The sequence below is a fragment of the Eptatretus burgeri genome, chromosome 13 (genome assembly GCF_056783735.1).
Source record: "Eptatretus burgeri isolate ZD-2024b chromosome 13, Ebu_testis_v1, whole genome shotgun sequence".
NCBI classification, from domain to species: Eukaryota; Metazoa; Chordata; class Myxini; order Myxiniformes; family Myxinidae; genus Eptatretus; species Eptatretus burgeri.
In genome coordinates this window covers 37,541,274-37,566,031 of record NC_140973.1, presented here as the reverse complement: position 1 = coordinate 37,566,031, position 24,758 = coordinate 37,541,274, and the positions used below count along the sequence as shown (strand labels likewise).

The 24,758-nt window shown below is 42.7% G+C and overlaps 1 protein-coding gene across 3 annotated transcripts in view; it reads right to left on the bottom strand.

The window, feature by feature from the left end:
* Positions 1-2,661: 2,661 nt before the first annotated feature.
* The window catches only part of LOC147014247 (reticulophagy regulator 2-like), a 63,571-nt gene continuing 41,474 nt past the window's right edge, over positions 2,662-24,758 (bottom strand). For 2 of the 3 annotated variants that reach the window (XM_085852028.1, XM_085852029.1), the window contains exons 3-8: positions 12,467-12,599; positions 12,260-12,344; positions 9,667-9,798; positions 9,064-9,158; positions 4,053-4,191; positions 2,662-3,973 (exon numbers count right to left, since the gene is read on the bottom strand). In XM_085852028.1, coding sequence (XP_085708154.1) covers positions 3,330-3,973; positions 4,053-4,191; positions 9,064-9,158; positions 9,667-9,798; positions 12,260-12,344; positions 12,467-12,599 — 1,228 coding nt within the window. In that variant the 3' untranslated portion in view covers positions 2,662-3,329. Of the gene's footprint in view, positions 3,974-4,052; positions 4,192-9,063; positions 9,159-9,666; positions 9,799-12,259; positions 12,345-12,466; positions 12,600-20,652; positions 20,681-24,758 lie in introns of all 3 variants that reach the window. The other variant, XM_085852027.1, reaches the window with a different exon arrangement.

The window sequence follows — 24,758 nt, the reverse complement described above, 5'->3', positions numbered from 1 at the left end:
GGAGGGAATGTGCCCCCTTGAAGCGGATCTCGACCAGGTGAGTCCGGTCGAGCTTTGCGAGTTAGAGGAGGCGAGTGCTGTAGACAGGTGCACACGGAGCTTGGGGGGTGTGAAGGCCCCGGGACCCCTTGTGGAAGAGCGATTCCCCATTGTGAAGGTCCCGGTGTGTGTGTTCACGAGTGTGGAAAAATGCGTGCTGAAAAGCGCGCATAGCAGGGGTGAAAGGCTGTGTTAGAAGAACAGCGAGCATGAGTGAAAATGTGTGTGTGAGTGAAACCCCCTGTGCGAGTGGAGGGCCATGTGTGAGCAATACGGTGTGCGTGGTTGCGAGTTTGCCGAAATGCGTGCTTCCCAGCACGCAGTGTGTGGATGGAACACCGTGTGTGGATGAAGCACCGTGTGTGAGTGGAACCACGTGTGCGAGGGAAATGGCATGCGTGAGTGAACGGCCATGTGTGAGAGGAACCGTGTGTGTGAGGTCGCTGTATGTGAGGGGGATGGCGGTTGGCATGCGGGTACATGCAACCTCATGTCCCGGTGTGAATGTCATCTCGAGATGTGTGAGAGTCATGGCACGCAGAAGTGCGTGCCCGAGAGTGCGACGCCGACGGTGCCTGACGGTGGACAAAGGCCGAGTAGCGGCCATAGCTATTTTGGGGACCGTGCCGGGTTTTTGCACAACAGCGCGCGCGGGGTCCGTGCTGTGCTACGCACGAGGCCGTCACGTGCGCGCCTGCGGGAGTGAAGCCTGGTCCGGAAACGCCACGGTGGATTCGAGCCGACCCTGCAGACGGACAGAAGGTAGGCTGGATAATGGATTTGGACCGGATGGGTTCTCAATGCGAACGTGTTTGTAAAGCTCCGACGAGCAGAGCACATGTGTTCGCGTGGGGAACCCCTCGAAACGAGAGGCTTGTTTTGAATGCGCAGGGTGACGTCGTGGCTGCATGGTTGAAATCCGGCAGGAGGGGAAATCCCTGCTGGATGGTACCGTCCGAGAAGTGACAAGGTGCGCGAAGCACGAGCAGCTGCAATGACGTCACGGGGAAAAGAGCGCAGGTTGCGAGTTGCCGCGCTGGTGCGCGTGCATAAAAAAAAAGCAAGCCTCGCTTCGGGTGAACAGGATTCCCTAGGCAAGGGAATATAATCGGTGACCATATATTTTTGGTGGCACTGCAAGGGTCCACTTGTCTAACTCCAATTTACCTAAGTACTCACGCCGTCCAACTAACGGGGAAACTACACCCTCGGCCGACTCTGTCCGATCCGAGTCCCGGTTACAGCTTGAATCGGGCGTAACCGAGCGGAGTTACCAGAGCCGTGCCGGACCAAATGAACAATTTGCCACTTTGCTATTTTCCAACACGCACCATGCTAAGCCAATGAAAGAAACACAGAAACGAGCTGGAACATTCAAGAAAAGGGGTATTTATTTACAATCATCGGGGAGGGGGAAGCACACAAGAGCAGAGTTATCGCGTCTCTAAGAAATGCAAATAATGTACAAGCACAAGCACTTAAGAATTCCACTTGACAAGGCAGGCCCGCACACAGACAAACACCCAAAGAAATCGACCCCGTAGGATCTTTATTGAAGGTTCCCAGCTCGAGGGAAGATGAGCTGGAAACCAGATCTATCTTGAACCTGTCCACCTCGTGTGGTCTTTGACGTCTGGGACCGGCGGGACTCGAACCTGCAACCCTGATGCCACTCCAAGTACCCGGGACGGAGGATGAAGGGCGGACGCCAACCAGCGCGAGCGCGGACGAGGCAGCGAGCGCCAGCAGGCAAGGCCAGGCGACCCGGCAGACAAAAAAAACCAACTCTTTCCTCACCAGTCGGATCGCGCCGAACAATTATTTAGTCCCTCTTCAGAGGGGAGGAGCCAGCTCCTCCGACCCGCTCTCCTCACTGGACGGTTTTGGCGCGCAAATGCACTTGTCGCCCCCGTGATTGGCCAAAAGGGGCGCCAAGTCCGCTGATTGGACCGTTGGGGGGGGAGGGGGTGGCGTAGCGGGCGTCACGGCGGACCGCCATTCAAACAGGAAGAATAACATTGTCTTGCGTTGGCTCTCATTGGCCGACCGACGGCAAACTCGCTCGCATCTCTCTGATTGGGCGAAAGACGCCAAGTCCTTCTCGAAGTCCACCCACCGTGAGCGTTAGGGCGTCAGGATGGAACGAATGTGTTGTTGTAGTTGTAAGTGATGTAAAAATGTAAAAGAAAACTCTATCAAAATAACTCCACAGCGCACGTACAATTAATTCCCATTAGACTAACGGGACCCTAACTAAAAACACGTACTTACCGATAGAACTGATCTTAGGACTCTGGCTGTTGTCTGCTCATGGCTTCAAGATTCGTAACAATACAACTGTATAACTATACAAGTATATTCATATATATATATATATATATATATATATATATATATATATATATATATATATATATATATATATATATATATATATATCGTATCTTACTATTTTTGGTGGCAATGCAGTTTTTAAAAACTTTCGAATAAGGTAATGATACATATTCGCAAAGTTATGCTCAAGTTGATTCATTATCACACTTACACTGTAGAAAAGCAATAAAAGCAACAACAAACTCTACTCAATGACATGAAGGATTGAAAGACTTGTGCATCGCCATGTTAGAAGCTTGTATGAGGAATTTATTTCCAATCAGTTTACAAACTGCACGCTTTCTTTTCATTTCTCACTACCTCATACTTAGCATTTGCTGCATATGCATTGGTCACCGATTATATTTTACTGCAATAAAAACTTCACCTCAAAACTCAATGATTAGAAATCGGAAACTTTTATTTATTTTTATTTGACCACAAATAAATTAAAGCAGGTAATGTTGGAGTGACCATCATTGGATGCCGACAACATAATCCAAATGCTGCACAAGTTGCAATTTAATTAATCGCTACATTCAGGATATAGAGTAATGAAGGAACAACTTAATGTATGGGATGACAATAAACAGGTAGATTGAGGTTGAACCTGCAGGGTTAAAGGTAATATTCAAGGGTTGTGGTTACAAAAAGACTTCAGTAATTACAATTCTTGTACATACGTCAAGTACCAAGAATTGGTTGGCTGAGTGTAGCGCAGCCATTGAAAATGTAAAAAGTTTTCAGAATGTACTTTTGACTGAAACCTAATGCTCGACTATTGGATGAAGTTATTGATTTATGATCAATCACATGAAAAGACCATGGCCAGGCACGAGGTGGGTGAAGTGAACTTGGTGTGAAGATGAGTATGCAAGAACACATCGTAGACTATTTAGTGGACTAATTTGAGGTATTCATCCAAATAGATTGCCCAGAATCCCTGAGGTCCCTTGTAACGTGTTGTGCATCGTGTCCTCCCCAAGCTCCTCCACTTCAGCTCGATTGAGGATGACAAATTCCTCATCGTCGTGAGAAACCACTTTCGCAACATCACTTTCTGCAGTATGTACATTTGTGGAACTTCCTGTCACTGTATGGTCATCACTTCCTGCTATGGTGGTAGTATGTGCTGCAAAACTGATGACATTACTTCTTTCTGCAGAAACAGGTTGTGAATAAATTTCACTTTCTGCTTTCCTTAGGGGCTTCATGCGAACAAAACCAACATTCTTCAGCATTTCACTTCCGTCCTCTACTTTAAAATCATCCACACTTTTCTCAACCACAATGTCACTCTCAACGGCATGCTTTAAATGTGCATATTTAACCTGCTTATTTTGAGTAATATCACCATCAACATCAACAACATCTTGCACCACCGATTCCAAATCCAAGGCCTCCCATTTACGGGCTTCCCTTGGGATCTTCATCTTCATTGTTTGAGGAGTTACATGCACAGTTTCCTCTCTTTCTACCAGCTTGTTAGACTGAGGATATTCTGACACTTCCTGCTGAGTGTTGCCATCTGTCTTGTTATCCGTACTGTGTCTCTCCAAGTCTGCAAACAGAGGGCAAAGCCAAATTATGGTTACTTATTTATTTTGTGAAGATGCTAGAGGAATGCAAGTTTTCCGTACCTTCGTATAACTCGAGTAAAGGTGGCGGGGTATTTCCTCGTGATAATGAGAAGCCTTCGCTTTCCAAAAAGGATGCCTCCTCGTCAGAAAGTTCGGAATCCGTGATGGCCAGTGCCAGTGCTGTTCGAGTCACATCCATCTAGCACAGGTACAGAGAGCCCATTCTCAACACACTCCAATATCTGGCGGAGTGTTCGGAAGCACCTGAGTACGTCAATCATTTGTAAATGGATCTTTGGTTTGGTCATACATTTTTTGCAATGAACACAGGAGGCCAACTTTGAAAACAAGCCCCATGTATGCACGGCCATAGTTAGATTATTTACTAGGAGAATCAAACAAGTTCTACAAACAAGGTAATCATAATAGTGCAACCCATGCCACACATTACTCTTCATTCTACAAGTCCATATAATGAGTAAGAAAAGGAAAGAAATGTCTCATATATTTTTTTAGCACATTCGTTTTGGTTATGGCAGAGAGGAGTGACCAAAGCCACAGAAAATGGTTTACATTAGGGCACTAATGAAACGTAAAGGGGAGGGGGAGGGGGAGGAATCTCATAACTCAACCCATCAATCTAGTGAAAAGGATTTTGAGCTGTCTTTTCAGTTGCATCATCATGACATTATTATTATTATACTCTAGCAATATTGGCAAAATTATATAAAAATATGGATCAAAATTCCCAAAGCGGTTGTTCGTCACCGGTTCTGGTTGTATGCTCAGGATGATGATATGTCGTGGAATTTAAAATGAAAAATGTTTATTATACCGAACTGAAGGATCGAGGAGGTTATGATTCAAATTCAACGGCATCGAGATGTTCCACTCGTCGCACGAGGGATAATGGGCCTGCGATCTGAGACGATCGCAGTGTTAATTCTGGTGCCGTTTTCTCCACCGACAGATGAATGCGCTATGCAAAATGCACTTTATAATGTTAACATCGTGTCACTTCAACTGTCATGCCACTCATGTCACATGGGAAAGGTGACAAGATAAAACTCCAATCAAAATAAGCTCTTGTGGAAAAAAAATTATCGGGTTGTGCCATCACATGATGCTCAGAAAAGAACATGGTGAATGCTTAGTAAATAAATAAAACAAACAAATAAAATAGAGCTGTAACTTGCCAAATTTGAAATAAAATAAAACCAACAATCAAGTGTTTCACAGCATATAAATAAAACGTTTTAAAACCTTTATTTCGTGGTTATAAAATTCTGTAATCTGTCAAGATCCTTAGACACAAGAAACGAAAGCCATTGGATGATGTTGGCAGAAAGGCTACTCTTCTACAGCTTTTCATAACACCAGTATATCTCTGGCAGGAGTGTGCAACAAAGGGAGATCAGGAAGGTTTTCCATTGAGAGAATGCAGCATACAAGCTCGAACCACTTGTCGACGTGTCTAACTTCAGGAGTTTTACAAAATGGTGAGGAATATCCACGTCAACACGACACTACATCATGACCAACAAAAAAGGTGATGGCAAAGTACAAGCCAAAACGCTCATGAGCCTCAGAATACTTTTGCAAGTCGATTTGAAAATTTTATTATCTCGAAGAGTTGGCTTCAACTGGGACTTCAAAAAAGAAGAAGAAGAAGAAGAGGAAGAGGAAGAAGAAGAGGAAGAGGAAGAAGAAGAGGAAGAGGAAGAAGAAGAGGAAGAAGAAGAGGAAGAGGAAGAAGAAGAAGAAGAAAAAGATTCCTTCAAACTCCATAACCAAAACTGAAATTTACTGAAATTCTGTGACATGTACGAACCCCATTACCAACACTGTTCCTTGGATTTAAGTGCATGTGATTTTGACTTGCCCTCAGTGGCATGCAAGGGGGGGGGGTGACGGTGCGTTGGCCCCGGGCATCCATTGGATGGGGGCATTCAATCAGAGAAGGAAATAAGATAGTAATTTTAAAATTTCAGCGGTGATAAATCAATTTTTGGAGGCTCACCGCACTGCAGAGGCAGTTGTTAGCTCTTTATTCCTTTAACATGGTGTACCCTTTCTGTCTCGAGAAAATGGTGCTTCTCCCCATCCCCCCAGACTCATGCGCATGATGTACATGGTGCAACCATCAAAAGCAACAAGCAGACGTGGCTGTTCGTTCCTGCGTTTCCTCGAGTTATAACTCGTCTTTTCTTCAGCTTTTTGTGCATCAAGATTAGTTCTTTTACCTACTCAGGTCAGTGAATAGCTCTAGAACGGGTGCAACTACATTTTTTTATAGGTTTTTTGGTGATATTTAATGAAATATTTATGTGGGATGTAGTAAGAGTGAAGCCTGGATGATCAGAGGACTGCGATGGCATTTAATCTTGGAATAGGAGACATTTATTCCTTTACATGTTAATATTCGAAATTCGAATACAGATACCACTAATTTGCAAGTCTGATATAAATTGCACAAAATTATCAGTGGAGAATCAGTGTGAAATAATTTGATACGAAGGAACAAAGAAATGAAATATGGTTTATCCGTCTGCAACTGACCGATTGTTTACCATTTTCTCATGCGTCTTACGGTTTTTGAGATAGAAAATGAAATGTTACGAGTATTTCATGTGCTTATTATTATCGAGTTTCAGAATTATTGCAGTATAGTTTATTCTCCACAACCACGCCATCTCCACAACACAGCGCCCTCCTCAGCAAACAGCGGCAAAATGCCGCTGTTACGAACTCACGGCGCAACAGGGGGAGCCACATTCCAGCGTCCGTGTGCAATCAGCCGTCCGTGTGCAATCAGCCGTCCAAACGGCTGATTTGCATAAACGGATCAAGACGGGCTCTTCCCTGGAAAAGGCCAGCCAATCAGAGGTGAAAGGGGTGGAGGCAGCCTGGGGTGAAGGTTCAGAGGTGAAAGGGGGAAGCGCCGATTTCGGGTGGCGAAACCTCCAACGGCTTCTCCCCTCGGGCTATAAAAAGCCGCGTTGACAACGCGCAGGGAGTTGGTGGTGGAGCTGTTATCTATAACAATATTATTGTTTTAATTTTAATGGTTTAATAGTTTTATCTCCAATTAAGATTTTTTGTTCTCTTATTATCTACAAATACAAGAATGAATATTTGTTCAAGAGAAAATAAGCTTGTCTCAGAAGTGTGTAAGTTAGTAATCACTTTGCACATATATTTTTTTCTTCTTTTTTTTTCAGATGTCTCAGATGAAGATAGTACAACCGAGTGGAGCACAGAACAGGAAAAAAAGAGGGGCAGAGTCGAAGATGAGTCCCATCAAAGAGGGGCAATAGATGCATGGATAAAAAGAAGTAAAGAAGAAGAAGGAGAACCTGGAGAAGTTAAAGATGATGTGGGTGCAGAGAAGGATTTTTCTGATACGGATTCAGCTCGGTCAGAACATAATACTCTCTCTCCTCAGTCTCGTTGTCAGGATGATGATCCATGTGAAGAAAATAAAGATTTTAGCATATTTTTGCAAAGAAGCAATTTTGGCTGTTTGAAGAAACCGATTCCAGATCATTTGAAGTTGAAAATATTACAACTTGGCCCTGAAAGATATCAGAATAAAAGTAGTCCATTTGCTGAGAAGGATGGGAGATCATTTTCCAAACAGTGGTTTGATAAAGTTTCCACAAACGGAGAAATTGTGGAGAGAAAATGGTTGTTATACTCTCCATAATCGGAAAGCATGCTACTGTTTTGTTTGCTTTTTGTTTTCAAAGGAGCATTTGTCGTCTGTGTCAAACTTTGGAAAGTAAGACGGTTTCTCCACTTGGAGAAAATTAAATCCAAGAATACCTGACCATGAGAAAAGCCTTTCTCATAGAGCTCACATGAGGGAATACCTGAACCTCATAGTTCGACTCCATCATTCAACTACGATAGATGCTGAACTTCAACAGCAAATGTCTGCTGAAAAGAAAAGATGGAAAGCTCTCACTGAACGGATTGTCGAGGTTATATCCTTTCTGGCAAAACAGAATCTGGCCTATCGTGGACATCGAGGAGAAGGAATATCTGGGTTATCAGAGCCAGGGGAGACAGTCAGTGAAAATACAGGAAACTTTCTAACAACAATCAGACTTTTGGCCAAATATGATGACATCTTAGCAAAACACTTGCAGAGAGGGAAAGAGAAACCAAAAAGTGTCACGTACTTGTACAACAGAATTCAAAACGAAATAATCAATCTTCTTGGTGAAACTGTCAAGAAAAATATAATTTCCGAAATTAAGGACGCAAAATATTTTAGCATAATGGAGGGATGATTGAAAGTAACAGAGGGATTAAACAGAACGATAGTGTGAAGGAGGAAAGATTGAAAGTAACAGAGTGGGAGGGGGGAGACATTACACTGGAAAAATACAGCCTAGCCAATGCATGCCCCCCAGACAGCCCTTTGACAAGGGACCAAGGACTATCTATACAAAGACTAATGAAATAACTGATCCTTGGGTCACCTACGTGTCCATGTATGCTCTCCCCCGTGGTAAGTTTTCCAAAACCATAACAATATCTTGGAGTGACTTATGACAAGGAACATATGTGCTATTTCCTATACTAGTGAAAGTAACTGTATCAATGCCTCTTTTTATAAAACTTCTACATAAACATTTTACAAACCACAACAAAATTATTAGCAGCTTCATCCGCTGGAGCTATTATGTAGCCATCATGGAGATCCCAAATGTCTTTACGAACACTCGGCTTGTTTAACACTTGTATCGACCGACCCAGCGAAAGCAATCCCTGACCAGAAACATTTTTTAATCCAATTATCCAGGAATTCCACAACTCTGATTCAACAGAGAATTCACGGATAATCCACTCTGCACGCATAATCAGGACCACTGGAAGTTTTGTGCTGAATCGTTTTTTTTGCCAATGCTTTTTCTACTTCCCACAGGTATAGAGTTCGGCATGGTTTTGGAGCTGGAGATGGAAGGGAGCTGGAAGATTTGACAATTGACAACACATCTAAATGGGAATCATTGCTTTTTTAAAAGGATAGACAAAGCGATTCAGTTATAGTTTCAAGAATTACCTTGCCACAAAATGCTGAAAGCTCTTCTCCACTGTCACTATCTGTATCTGTGTCTGCAGAACCACCCCCCTCATGTTTGAACACTCGAAGTCGAACTGAAAGCAGAATTAAAAGGAACCGAGGAAAGACTTATGGGCATATTGCATTTTCAACATCACATTCATTTCTTGAAGTACAGTATGCATTGAATATTTTTGAAACATCACATCCACTCTGCTTCCTTGATGTTTTATTTTTCGTCTTCACTTCGATATGTTACACTTCGTATCATTATGCATTTTTATACAGTACTGTATTACAAAAATGTGCATCATTATTCTGCGTATTAATCACGAATGCTTTCATACCTTACATGCATGCATGCATTTTCTCTTGTCTAGATGTCAATGTGTACCCTCTGTCTCACATGGATTGATTTCCTAGAATATAGCGTTTCCCTGTTTGTGACATCAGCTGCTCTTCCCCGAGCCTGAATTTTTCACCTTCAGAATTTATTGTGGAATTTATTATTCTTGCAAATGACTGTCTTCACGAAATACATGTTAGTAAAGTAAGGCAGGAAAACATGCAGGAAGGAAAATTATAGGAAACAAGCAGACTTACGTCGGTGCGACTGCGACAGGCTCTGGCCTCTCATGCTGTAATCCAGCTTCATGAGCACGGGTTCAATGCGCGTGTACATCTTCTGCATCAGTTCGTGATACACGACCATTGGCCAGAGTAACACACTGAGTACTGTACACACAATCAAAATCCATAAGATAGCCCAATAAAACCTGAGCTATGTTCCTAGTCATGATGGAGAGAAAAAAAAAAACTAAAAGCAGAAAATGATTTTCTATTCAAAGGTCTTTAAGAACAAAAACATTTGTATGTATAATTTCTCACATATCTCACTGCTCAAGATTTCACCACCATACCTTTTCAACAATAAATTGAAAATCATGCCAGTGACTCTCACCAAGTTATTCAAATATCCTTACCTGAAATGGCTGCACCGTTGACACTGCACCTGAAAAGGCTGAATGCCTAAACTCGGTGTTTGCATCAAAATCTTGTGTCCAAAACCCATCGCTTTCTCTTCCCACCTTATCCAGTCGCACCCAACTGTCCCTGGACGATGTGTCCTTTTCCTCTGACAAAGTGGAGAGCTTTCTGTCAAACCTTGACTCAGATTATGCAACGGGTCCAGACGGCATCAGCCCACGTGTCCTAAAGACCTGCACCTCTGCTCTTGCTCACCCTCTCTCTGTTCGATTCACCCTCTCATTTGCTCAAGGTCATCTGCCATCTACTTCGGAAATCAGCAAACATTACTGCTCTGCATAAAAAAGGTGCAAAAACAGATCCCTGTAACTACAGACCAATCAGCCTTCTCCCAATCTTTATCAAGGTTATGGAATCCATCATCGCTTCACACATTAAATCCTTCGTCTTCTCCAATGACTTGATGCCTGTTCACCAAACTCTCTTCCTATGGTATCCAAGGCAATCTCCACTCATGGCTCACAGACTTCCTCTCCTGTCGTAGCAAACACATGGCCCTAAATGGAGTTCTCTCATTCCCTCTTCCTGTCCAAGCTGGAGTTTCTCAAGGCAGCGTTCTGTGCCCTGCTCTTTTTCTGGTTTTCATCAATGATCTCTCCGGCTCTCGAGAAAATCCTCTTTATCTCTTTGCTGATGACTCCACCCTCTGTCGTACCATCTGCCATCCCTCAGATCGGCAAGAAGCAGCTTCTTCACTCTCTGCAGATCTGGGTAACATTACAAACTGGTCCAACATGTGGAACATGTCTTTCAATCCAGACAAATCTCACACTCTCACTCTGTCTCTCCGAAAGGACCGTTTGGAACCCCCCCCCCCACCCCCATATACCTTCGCGACAATCCTCTTGAAGAAGTCCTTTCATTCAAGCTTCTGGGTGTCACTATCTGCCATGATCTTTCCTCCTGGGAAAGCCACATTTCTAACCTGGCCTTCAAAGCCAGTCGCCGACTTGGCATCTTCCGTCGTGCAAAGTCCTTCTCGGCCCACCTGAGCTCCTGACCACGTACAAAACTTTCATCCAGAGCCTGATGGAGTACTGCTCTCCCCTCTGGGCTGGTGCTCCTGCTTCTCACCTTTCTCGGCTTCACGCTGTGGAACCCAAGGCATTTCAGATCAATGGTATCTCCCACGTTTAGGCTGTCTTTGGGCCTCTCACTCTCTCACCGCAGGCAGGTTGGTGATCTTTGTCTTCCACAGTTTCCTCTCCGGTCTCGCCCCCCCCCCCTGCTCTGTCTGCGATACTCACCCCCCCCACCCCATATTTCTGCAGGGCGCTCAAGGTCCACCAGCAACCCCCTTCTGGTAAAACTACCAAAATCACAAATCACTGCTCACCTTCACTCTTTCGTTCCTCTTTTGTCCCACCTTTGGAATAAACTCCCACATTCTCTTCACTCCCATTCTTCCCTCCAGGTCTTCAAAACAGCCGTTCACCACCACCTCTTATCTTCCACCATCCAAAACCTCGATCTTTTCTATCCTCGTTAATCCACCCCAAACCCACCTCCTTCAATTTCACTGCCTTCCTTCCCGAAAGTTCCCTGTCGTGTAAGGTCCTGAAAGTCCCTCTATTGTCCATGTTGTATACCCCGTGTTCCCCTCCCCATAGATCTCCTAATGTCTTTTCCCCACTGTTTTGTCTTTCCCTCTCCTGCCCCCCTTGTTGTGCGTTGTGTGTTCGCTCTCATACGAGCCTCAACAATGTATTCAAAAATAACAATAATAATAATAATAATAATAATAATAATAATGCAATACAAGCAAAGCAATGTGAGGAAGAAGAAACCCTTCAATTTTGTGAGTGTATGGCATTTATATAGGAACTGCCAAAAAGTAACTCTTCTATGAGCCGCGACTATGTATACAAAAAAAAAACAATGGGTAAAAGTGAGGTTCTGCAACAGCATTTCAAGTGGGTTCAGTACTTCCCAAATTCTTACACATAGAATTAATGCCTTCGAGCAAAAAGGTTTGCAAACGCACGTTTTGTTCAATTATTGGAGATCAAAGGAGCAAAAAAGTGGGGAAAATGCCACAAAAGTCTTCTTTAAACGAATCAAGCCCAAGTGGATTATAATCACTTCTTGTTGATCGAAATGTTTAAAAAAAACAACACATGTTTGGGAATTCATGAATTGTGACACCCACCAATTATGTAGCTGATCATAATGCCAGGAACATAGTGGCCCAAGACAGCCAGTCCCACGCAGGCTGCACACACTCGCAGGCAGAACTGGAAGGGAACCAAGAAGATGGATACAACACAACAAGAAGAAGTACATGTCAGAGCATGCATCGATAAGAATGATGGCATGGACCAATGGCAAAAAACAACTGTTCGCCAAATGGACATACTTTGCCGGGATGCAGTGTTCTGTAGGCGACGAGCTCACAGCTGTACAAGGTCACACTTTCCCAAGCCTCCACAAAGGAAGTGCAAAGCTCTTCAAGACTCAAGAGACAGCCTGCTTTTGTTGTTTCAGTTTCACTGTGAACCAGCAAGCATAACAGCAATTAGCATACTCTGACTCAGTTTGTTACATTACAGCACAACGCACTGTGCAACTTTGAAAATAAAAATTTAAATAACTTCCTATTGTCCTTCAAGGGAAACCATTGGATTTGTTGATTTCAAACAACCCTTATAATTTAAGCAGTGGAATGAAGGACTCAGTCTAGTGTTCCTGCATGATTCATGGAGATAGGAGTTAAGTTTCTGCCTTGGGATTTTAACAGAGATGAAAAAAAAACAAAAGAAGAGCAAATTATGGAGGACAAATGTTTTAGCAAAAATCGATTTTAAAAAACAAAAACTACTTAATTGTTACTGACGAAATCTAAAGATTTCGTAAGTATATTGATGACTTCCGTCCTCTGTTTGTGTGTTTGTTTGTAGGCACGATAACTCAAGAACGGAAGAAACTACCAATGTCAAATTACACCACGTGATTCAGGAAGGTGATGGCTAGCGCTGATTAGATTTTGGTCAAAATCGGTCAAAGGTCAAGGTCACAGTGAGGTCAAACTTCCAAAACATGATAACTCGAGAAAAGTTACCACAAGTATTGTTGACGGAGCATGAGTTTGGAAGATCAAGGTAAGTTCGGCGGAATTTGTGTGTTAATTTGTCGAGTTACGGCTGTTTTAAAAAAATTCAGTGTTATAAAATAATGTTAAATAATTCCGTAAATTCCTGTGGAGAAATGGAGTATTTTTGCTTCGGTCGACGTTACGAGTTCGTTTTAACTTCGATTTTAATTTTGTCTTCGGAGGCTTAACACTCAGTGTCGAAATTCTGGTAAAAATCGGATGTTTTGGAGACGTTTTAAGATTGTATAAAAATATTTCACCCGCCGCATCACGGCTCGTCACGTGGTGCAGCGCGCTCGAGCAGACGCGTCATTGCGTCACATAAAGGTTTTGCGTGTGTGCGCTGACGGTGTTTTCGATAAAGATGGTGTTTAAAAGTCATTTTTCATCACAATAAAGCTTATCATCGCATGCCCGACTCACTAAGCCGTCGGAGGGTGTAAAGATTGTTTGTGGATGGCCGAATATTACGGTTTTATGACGTTGATAAAATAATATGAAATAATTCCGTAAATTCCTGTGGAGAAATGGAGCATTTTTGCTTCGGTCGACGTTACGAGTTCGTTTTAGCTTTGATATAAATTTTGTCTTCGGTTTTTGTGATCGCTTAGGATGCTGAACTCGAGAACGGAAGAAGCTACCAATGTCAAATTACACCACGTGATTCAGGAGGGTGATGACTAGCGCTGATTAGATTTTGGTCAAAATCGGTCAAAGGTCAAGGTCACAGTGAGGTTAAACATTCGATTTTTGATGATTTGGTACAGAATCATCATAGAAACTTCTGGTTTGCATCGCTACCTTCTCTGGAGACAGATTTTATTAGACAAGGTCAGAGGTCAAGTTGACGATTTCGTAAGAACCAGTTTCTGACTGCTTGTTTGTTTGTTTTTTTGTTTGTTTTTTTTCAACCCGTTACCCATATCCACTCGCCGCATCTCTAACAATTCTAATATTTTTCACCACCTTCACTTTAATTCCTTCCTTATAAGGCCACAGGCTGAGATGTGAAAATGCGCCAAAAAATGAGTTTCATTCCAAACTCGAGGGACTACTTTTCTACACGTCTTTTTTGATGGCTGACATGTCAAAACCTCTTAAAAGTTTAACCATGAAATCTTGCCAGTTATCTCAAATCAGGTCAAAGTTGGTCGCGTAGAGCTAAACAGTGCCATTTCTCGCCTTGATGCAAACTTCACTGCATTGTATTTTCCCTCCAAAATATAATTTGGGTTCAGAATTTTGGGTAGTCATAGACCTCCCTTGGAGTTGTTTAAGAGTGTGTAGTTGCTTCAGTGAAATATCAAGTTGTAATCCCATGGAGTTGTAATACCAGCCAACCAATTTTTAAGTTGTTTAGTCTTGTATACTTGATAGTGAAAGCGATACCGATTTCAAAAATATTGCAACAAATTGTAAGTTTCTCAAACTTTGAGCCAGAATATACCGAAACTATCCAAGAAACCTTCAAAAAATAAATAAATTAATTGGTCGATCCATATTACAGAGGCAAAGCTACCTCAGGTGAAAGTTTGGTACCCAGCACTTGAGAGACGAGGGTAGGGGTTCAACAGCAAAAAATGGTTCTAGGACTTATTGGGACTGGGTCCTTAGCTAGATGGAGCTGGGCAGTATCTCAGGTGGGAAGGTTCTGTGTCATGTGCTTTGATGAGTTATGGTCCAACAATAAGTCTTTAACTATTTGGGGAAAGCTTGGACATTAAAACAACACAAAAAAGGCATCCGATGATCCAATTTTGAAGGTACGTATATCTCAGATCCATCCATCCATTGGGACCATACTCTGTACAGAGCGTTGGTGCTGCCGAAGGAGTTTCCTTGGCTATTGGGCACAATCCTGGACGGGTTGCCACTCCGATGCAGGATACTCGAATGACTCGGTCATCCCAGCAAGCTGGCACTCATTTTGCCGACCTCGGAAGGATGGCAGGCTGAATCAACCCCCTGGTGAAGTAATTCAGCGGGCAACGAGGCTTGAACTCAGGACCCTTGGATCCCAAGCCGCCACCCTAACCACTAAGCCAACACCAGGCTAAGCCAATAATAATATATCTCAGATAGTTACAGAGATATCCCTTCATCGCCTCTTCTTGTCAAGGCTGGAGTGCCTAAGGCAGTGCCTTGGGTCCAGTCTGGTTGCTGATGATCATCAATGATCTTTCCGATTCCTTGGAAAATCCTGCTCATATCTTCACTGATGATTCCACCCACTGTCATTTAATTTCTCATCCTTCAGACAGGCAGGCAGCAGCCTCCCCCCATTCTGCAGACCTTGATGGAATTAGGAACTGGTCCAACACTTAGAATATGTATTTCAACCCTGAGAAATCCCACACACTATCCTGTTTTTCTGAAAGGACAATATGGCAAACCCTCCCATCTATTTCCTTCAACAAAAAAAGAAACAAAATTTTTTTTAATAATAATAATAAAATGAAAAAAACACTGGAAGAGGTTAAGTCACTCAAACTTTTGGGCCTCACCATCAGTTTTTAGCTGTATGGAGCTAGGCGGTATGTATGGTGGTAGTCGTGATCTTTCTTTGGCAAATCATACTTCCAAGATGGCCACCAAAGCCAGCCACCGACCGGGCATCCCTCATCGTGCCAGGTCTTTTCTTGGCCAATCTGAAATTCTGACAACCTACAAGGCCTTCATTCGCAGCTTCATGGAGTACTACTCCCCCTTTGGGCTGGCACCCCTGCCTCACAACTTGTCCTTCTTGATGCCGAGGAAACAAAGCTCTAAAATCATTGGGATCTCCTGATGAACCAGAGTGTCTAGGCCGGTTACTCTCTCACATTTTGCGTGGAAGAAAAGACATCTGAGGCGTTTGTAATCTCATTCAATTCTCTGAGGAGAGGAAGCGGTGCACCATACACTAGCACTGCAGTGGAGCATCCAAGGTCGTCTTTTAGAGCAGCTCATGTACCAAGCAGGACCAGAGTGCATGGTACAACATCCATCCAGTGCATGGAGTTGTCATGTGCTTTCAGGGAAGACTTCAGTTTGTGGTGGAAAGGCTCCACCATATCATTTGCTGCTGTATGGTAAGCTGTGGTTTGCACAAAGTCGGTACGCAGGAGTCAGCTCGTGAAATAGAGCTGATTAAACTGGCTATCATGATCTGTAGTGATGGTTGATGGAACACCAAAATGTGTGATCCAGGTGTGGACAAAGGCCCTGGCGATGGTAGGTGTGGTGGGGTCAGTTATCGGTGTAGCTTCCAGCCAATGCGCGAAGTGGTCAAAACAAGTAAGGAAATAGCGGTATCCATTTGAAGGTGGTAGGAGACTGTCAAGATCCACATGAAGCCTGTCAAAATGCCTACCTTGTGTTGAAAAGCCACCAAGTGGTGTGATAGTATGATTTTGGATCTTGGAGCATTGACATTGAAGACATTACTTTGCCCAACGGTCGGCGTTGATGCGTGGCCAAACGTAGTGCGTGGTGATGAGTCATCTGGTTGCTCGGGTGCACAAGTGAGTGAAAAGTGGCGAAGACTGTATAACGGAATGCCGCAGGAATGAAAGGGCATGACTGTCCCATCTATGTATCACACACAAGCTTAGTGTTTGCCCATGGGAGTGTTACCTCACGAAACGTAAGCAAACCTGCAGCAGATTGCAGACAGTGGAGCTCCGTGTCCTACTGTTGTGCTGCGGCAAGTGCATTAAAATTGATGGCCAGTGTGCTGATAGAAGACAACGCCAATACCTTGATGGGTGAGAGAGCGTCGGCTGCAGAGTTCATGATTCATTTGATGTGCCCCTTGTCGATGCTGAATTGTGAGATTATAATGAAATGGAAGACCAAGAAAGAACCTGAAGAAGTAAAGAGCAAAGATTGAGTTATGAGGAGGAACCTGGATAGGATTTGGGTTTCAGCTGCTACTCCTCAAACCTCAAACCCATCCATGCACAGCCAAGTGAGCCTCACAGAAAACTTTCTGCAAGAATTCACTTTTCCTAAGAGAGATAGATAAGGAACGACAGGAATAGAAAAATAACTGAGTTGGTGAAGTGTGCGAGGAGAGTGAGAGTCCAAATGGGTGGAAAGAGTGAAAATTAAAGGTTTCTACTCAGTCAGGACAGAGAATTGACGGGCCACCAATAAGTGGTGGATGTGCTTGATGGCAAGGTATACGAGTAATAACTGATCGAAGGCACTGTACTTGCACTCTGTTGGTTTCAGCGCTTTAGAGAAGAAACTGACTCGTGGTGTAATGGTACGAGGGTCCGCTCTGAGTCTAGGTTTGTGGTTCAAACCCCGACCGAGTCATATCAAAGACTAAAAATGGTACACACTGCTTCCTTGCTTGACGTTCAACATTTAAAGGATGGAGCATGGACAATCCCCATTGGTTGACATCCATGGGGAGGAGGAAAATCTCTGCTGAGTGCAGTGAGAAAAGCAGAGCCATTGTTATGACATCGCTGATACCCAGAGTATCCTGGAATGTGATGGCACTTCCTCCAACCTCAGTGGCCGTGTGTGTGTGTGTGTGTGTGAGTGTGTGCGCGCGCGCGCACACGCCATTAAGAGCCTTCGACTTTGTGTATAAAAAAAAAACAAATTGCAGACAGCTTGATGGCTTCTCTGTACTCCACTCCTTTTTATACACCTGATATAATTATATTATCGGGGCGTATTATGTGATACCGGTCGTCCGTCCGTCTGTCTGTCTGTCTGTCCGTCCGTTCCTGTCCGCACTCGAACTCCCAAAGTTTTCAACTTTCACGTTTCATATTTGGTACATAGGTAGGTACAGACTGTAGAGACGGTGTGTCGCGACATATGTTCGTCATCTAAAGTGGTTGCCATGGCAACCATGATGCTGTTTTCCATGTAGTAGCACAATTCTGTATATACGTTCTTGTTCGGGCGTATATTGTGCTCACTTGAGCTCTTGTTGGTCTTGCACCCACTGCCCCTTCTTGGCACTGTCCCTCCCACGCTTCTGCAGAGTGCATACAGTCTTCCAGTAACTCTTTCTTGTTAAACTCCTTTTCTCTCACCTCTGGAACAAACTTCCCTTGTCTGCTCAGTCCCATTCTTCCCTCCAGGGCTTCATATTAACCACTACCTGAGGTCATTCCCAATCCTTACTCATGATCATTCCTACCCCAATGACCCCATTCCCAAGCACACCTTTTTTCCAGGTGACTGTAATCCCTCCCCCTTTCCCTCACCTATATTTGTTTGTGAGCTGTCGGTTGGTTTGTTCCTTTTCTGTTTCATCTTCACCTTCCCCTTCCTGATCTTCCTCTTATTGCTGTGTTTCATTCAGCTTGTGTGCAGCTTGTTCAACCATGTGTCCTTCTCCCTTTTCCCTTGCTCTCACTTTTACTCTGCTGTTGGCGTTTCCCCATTTCCATTCTGCTCTAGCTGATCCACAAGTCACAAGCAAGAAAATAAAAAGAAAAAAACAACAAACAAACAAACAAACAAAAGACATTCATCCACTAATTGTTAGAGGTGCAACATGCCTGGGTATATAAACACAGCCTGTTCCCCAGAATTTGAAATTCCCAAACGTGTGCCTTGCCAAACACTGTGCAAACCTATTTTCAATGCTATACTGTGTGACATCTGTATGTACAAGAAGATATTTTCATGAATTATTCCTTTAGTAAATGCCATTTCAGTTGTAAAGCCAGGTCACCAAACTATAATTCACAAGTTAATGAAGATGCAGGTTTAACACGAATTGGCCTATCAATCCGATGTGATATCAAAAACAACATGCTCATTCCCATTGTAGATGGAATCAACAGAACATTGATTGAAGAATGCAAACCATGGGAAGCAAAGAGAAGCTGACATTTTGAGTGTTAACCCTTTGTCGGAGCAAAAAAGGTTTCGGGCTCCGTTCTTTAAAAAAGAAAAGAAATTAAAACTCTTTTGCTCCAACGAAGGGTCAATGCTTAAAACATCAGCTTCTCCTCGTTTTCCACAGTCTTGATCAAAGTTCTGTTCATTCTATCCATCATTCTACCTGTCCGCCGATGCACACACATTGACACCAGCCTTCACGAAGACTGGATTTCTCTTCTCATTCCCACTGTATACTGATAAATACACAGGTAAATCAACGCATAAAATTATTCAGAATACCAGCAAACGTCTTACTCTCGTTAAAAGGCATCTCTGGGATCTTAAACTAATATGGTCTTTCCAACATCTTCATCGTTAAGGCAACACCACCCACTTAGCGCATCTATTTAATTAGAATCTCACCAATGTGTTCTCATTAAGGTAAACACCATTTATTACGATTAAGTATTTACGTTCACTGACTTTTATAATCCCCAACCTATTTCAAATAATAAAACATTTCAGGACATCTAAGAATACACTAAACTTCAGAGAAAAAGCCAACCAATGCCCATGAGAGTACAACCGCAAGCTGTCACGGACATGTCCATCAAAATGTACAATAGGGATACTCATGAGGAGGGCAAGATTCGCACTTGTTTATTTAAATCGAGCTTGTGTCGTAGAAGTGGAGAGGACGCACGCACGCACACAAACAAACAAACAAACAATATATATATATATATATATATATATATATATATATATATATATATATATATATATATATATATATATATATATATATATGACATTAAATCGATGAGGTTTGGACAATACATCGTTCAGCGAAACAGCACAGCCAACCTGTCTAACAAAGTCAGAGTAGACTCTACTCCCCAAATTTTTTAAAACAGCCAGGAAAGAAAGTCCTCCTCAGGCGATGTTTCACTTGTGGTCCACCAGCCTTCATAAGCCAAGAGGCCCAGCGAACCACACACGGCCATTTGTAGAGAACCACTTCCGGTTATGTGTGTTGAGGTGGAAATGGTGAATGTAAATGAGCTTGGATTATGGTTCAAAAGGTGTGGTGATTATAACAAAGGTATTGTGAGGTTGTATGAATGTTATGGAGTTGGCGGTTTGAGTACGGTGAAGGTTGAGGTGAAGTGTCCGTTGGATATGGCACGCAATTCCAACAGGGAATGGCATGCATATGTAAGTGACTTGGCCCTATTTGTTATGATCTTTGGCGTGCATGCATGAAGGATGGAGAGGTGTGCGTGTGCAAAAACGCAAAATAAGTAAAGAAGGGGCAGAAAAACCTCCCGAAAGTCCACACAACACATATTGACCCGTAAACCCATTACACACAAGGGAAGGGCGATTTAAAATTAATACTAATGAAATAACTATTGAGCTCAGGAACCGCTATATGTTGTGTGCCATTACCTTAGGGAGTGACGGTTTCACATAACTGTAAACATGATATCCTTTGTCAAAAATATTTCCAAGAGTCATAACCTCTCATCACAAAAATTAGTTTGTGCTTGATGCATCGGTATGACCGGCACATCTAGGAAATCAAAATGAATGTAGAAAGTGCAGCTTACCCATCGATATCATATTCATTCTCTTGTGCTGAAACAGAAACAAGGAAAAGCTACATCACTTTCAAGAAACATGTACCAGATAATTATACAATTTAGGAACGTATTTTAGTTTTGTATTAGTTGGTGTGATCAGAGAAGGCAAAGCCAAATTACCACCTCAGAAAGACAGCATGCTCCACACAGTGAGACCTACAATGCTCATGCACCATAATGAATACAAAGACAAATATCAAAGCCAGACAGAGACAATTCACACTAGCCTATAATAACTGTGAATCAATGCATGCAGATCAGTGGAGTACAGAAAAAGTTGGCAGCATACCAATCGTTTGCAAATGACTTTTGCACAATGTGAACACAAACCGCATTACTTACCATGTTCAACATGTTTCAAGGGCTTGCAGGATGGCCGAGAGGTACGCACACTCGGCTCTGAGCTGTCTAGCCTGGGTTCGAATCTCAGCCCACTATAAAATGTAATCCTGATGTTTCATGGGAAAGGTGATTCATCAATGTGTGCGCGGTGTCCCTCAGAAGGGTGTTAGTTGGTGGATGTTAAAGAACACACGGTGTCCTTGGCGAAGAGTAGGCGAGCTATTGCCGGCACCCTGACCAAATTCCAAATTCCTGCCCTGACCTTCAGAGGCCATTGCATCAGCAGCACAGCTGCACCCTCAGCCAATATTGTTATCCCATACCCTTGTGCTGCATACAAAAGAAGAAGTAGGTTTTAAAATGCATTTGCATTACTTTGGGATATTGAGAGTTAGTTCTAAGGAACTTATAATTGGGCGTACTTCCATTGCGGTATCCTATACAGTACAAACAGATCCCGGTGCAGCAGGGAGCAAGAGGCGATATACGCTGCTGGCTTGGAAGATGTATTAGATAACAAATGGCTGTTGACTCAAAAATGTATGTGCTGAAATTCACAATACCGGATTATGGAAAATGGCAAAGTGATTTTTTGAGAAAAGCAGCTTATGTTATTCCACATCCAGCTGTGGCACAGCAGTGCATTCAGAAGGAAGTGGTAGCATGTTGTGAGTCAAAGGGTGTCCGACAGGATGGCGCACAGTTAGTACACTTGCCTTTGGGCTGGACAGCTGCGTGGGTTCAATTCTCAACATGACTATAAACTGTCCGATTGGTGTTTCACAAGCAGGGCTTAATGTCAAAAAGTGCATCATTCCTTGGAATGACGTTAATCTGGTTGTGGATGCTAAAGTTCGCAGGGTGTCTTTCACGAAGAGTAGGGAATTTTTGCCGGCACCCTGGCCAAAATTCTAACCCAGCGTGCGGGGGCATTACATCAACAGCACAGCTGCACCTAATGTAGCCAAGCTGGCCGAAATTGCAAAATTAATCGTGGTCCAATTCAGCAAGTAGTGGTGAAAGGGTGTATACTGACATGATGATATTGCATGGGTCAATCTAGATGCAATGTTTATGACCTTTCTAAAATTGAAGAGTGCACCAAACTACCCTGGCAAAGGGACATCAAAGTCACAGATTGCATGTTGACACTGAAAATTATCCAATACTGTACGTGTGACCCCACCATACCTGTGAATCTCAGACACCACAAGCTAAAGCACACAACTTTGCAACTGATTATAACTCAGCACACCTCTTTCTGCTAGCAAATTTAACTGTGATCCAACCATAATTCACCAACTATGACCAGTGCTTCACCAATGCTCTCCACACGTTAACTCCAGCTACCTGCAAAACCACAAACTCAGCTTGCTCAGAGCTTCACACATCAACCAGCAACTAAAAACTCCCAAAGCATGGAAGACTTTTTCCCACCCGATCCCTTGAGCCTCTTGTAATGTCTAAAACGATCCTGATCCCTTGAGACTCTCGTAACCTCAAAATAAAATCTAAAGGATCCCAATCCCTCAAAACTTCTAAGTTCTAACCAATCCCGATAGCTTGTGTATCGTGGCCTCCAAACTATTTAAATGCCTCGTGACTGCTAACCAATCCCAATCCCTCAAATTTCTTTTGAACCAATCCCGATCCCACCCCCCTCCCCCATTGAGAGAGATAGGACTCAAAACGACATATAGCAGGTTATCTCAAGAAGTTGTGGACAGATTCAGACGAAACTTGGTGGGCAGGTTGGATATGTAAGAAGGAAGATTTGATTAGATTTTGGTGAAGATCTGAATCCAATAATTTTTTTAAGTGACTTCACCATTGAGTGAAGGGTCTAAAACTAAATATAGCATAGCCTCAAAAAGTTGTGTACGGATTTGGACAAAACTTGCTGGATAAGTTGGTAAGGTGACAAGAACAAGCCAATTAAATTTTAATTCACATCAAAATACAGATCCGGCCGATCAGTGGGATACAAAACGTAAACTAATCAGCCTGGCGAAGGTATGTGCTCTACCGAGTACCCTTCTAGCCTTTTTTGTATCCAAGTCCTATGTCCGGTCACAGTGCTTTGTTTTCTATGTTCACGCTGGATGGGGTCATCAGGTCGTATGTGAGCATTACGTCCTTGTTTTCAAAGATTGCTTTTGGTACATGTTTCCATGAGTTTTGTGTAACTAGGATATTGAAATTTCTGCAGAAGTGCCAGTGGATTACTCAACAGACTTTGTTGTGTCTGTGTGTACAGCTGTTCTGACATGAGTTTTTTACATCCGATAAGAGGTGACTCATGATTTCGGCTTCTACCTTGCAGAACCGACACTTTTCCGATTGGCTCAGTCCTGCCATTTTTTTAAAAAGCCATTCTTGTCGTTTCCTTGATCTTGGGCATTTATGATTATTCATTCTCCGTCCCAAATGAGCTGACCTCTTCTTCGCCATTCCAGTGATCCTTCTTTGTTTATCCCCAAGCAGTCCAGCTCTTTTTTTGTATTTCTCTGCTCTGTTGTCTTTATACTGCATATCTGTTGGTATATCAACTTCTTGTATTTTTCTTTTGTCTTTTTTTTGTGCAATCGTTGGGGCTGTATTTGTTGCGGTTTCAGTTTGGTGCATGACATCTTCAATTTGCACCTGTTTTTGGAAGTTTTTTTGCAAGTTGGGTTAGCAATACCTTATCTGGCTTGCTGTCTTCATGTTTGCTTAGAAATTGGATTTGGTAGTCTGTCGAATTTTCACATTTTTAGCAAATCCCAGTTTTCATTCTTTGCACTTGGTCAAGTTCCATCAGGCTGCAACATTCTCAGGATGCACTGATTTTTGTAAAACATTTTGTGGATGGTGAGGAGTTTCCTTGTTACCCTCACCAAAGGAGAGGGTATTGCATTTGGGTCCGTTTGTTTGTCTTTGTCTGTCTCTGTCTATTGGTCTGTCCGCACAGAACTTTCGTGTTTTTCTCCGCAACTGCTTATTAGATTGAGACAAAATTTTCACCATTGGTGTGACTACTCATGTAGAATGTTTTAATGATAATTATGACATTATAGGTCACGTGGTGTGGCAGCAATGTTGGAGAAACAGAAAAACTTTGGACCTTTGTACCTCTGAAACTGCACCAAGGAAATAAAATGAAACTTGGCACAGAGCAAGTACGCCTCATGGGGAATGAGTGTGAAATTTTAATGATGTCTAAGGTGCCTTCGTTATGACGTCATAATTGCATATGTAGAATGCTACATCCGATCAGTGTGAAAATTTTGAGGGCCATCTAGGGATAAAATGGTTCACAATTATTTTTGGATGTCATTGGTCACGTGATTCGGCAGCCATATTGCTTAAAAAATATAAAATAAAATAAAACCTTCAAAAATCTTCTTCTCTGAATTGACTGAACATATTACGGCAAAATTACAAATATGACTGCTTTTACATGATGAACAAAGGTTTACACATATGATGTCATGGGTTACATTGTTTGGTAGCCATATTGGATTTACCCTAAAATATATAAAAATCTTCTTCTCCATTACAGCTGGACAGTTTGAGGGTAAACGTCACATAAATGTTCAAGGCATGTGTGTACAAAATTGTTAAGCAATAATGGATAAGTTACATGGTTTGGCAGCCATATTGGATGAAAGAAAAATATAAAACAATATTTTCTCTAGAACTGCTTAATCCATCGACTTGAAACTTCACAATTGTGATCTAGTAGTGATGCG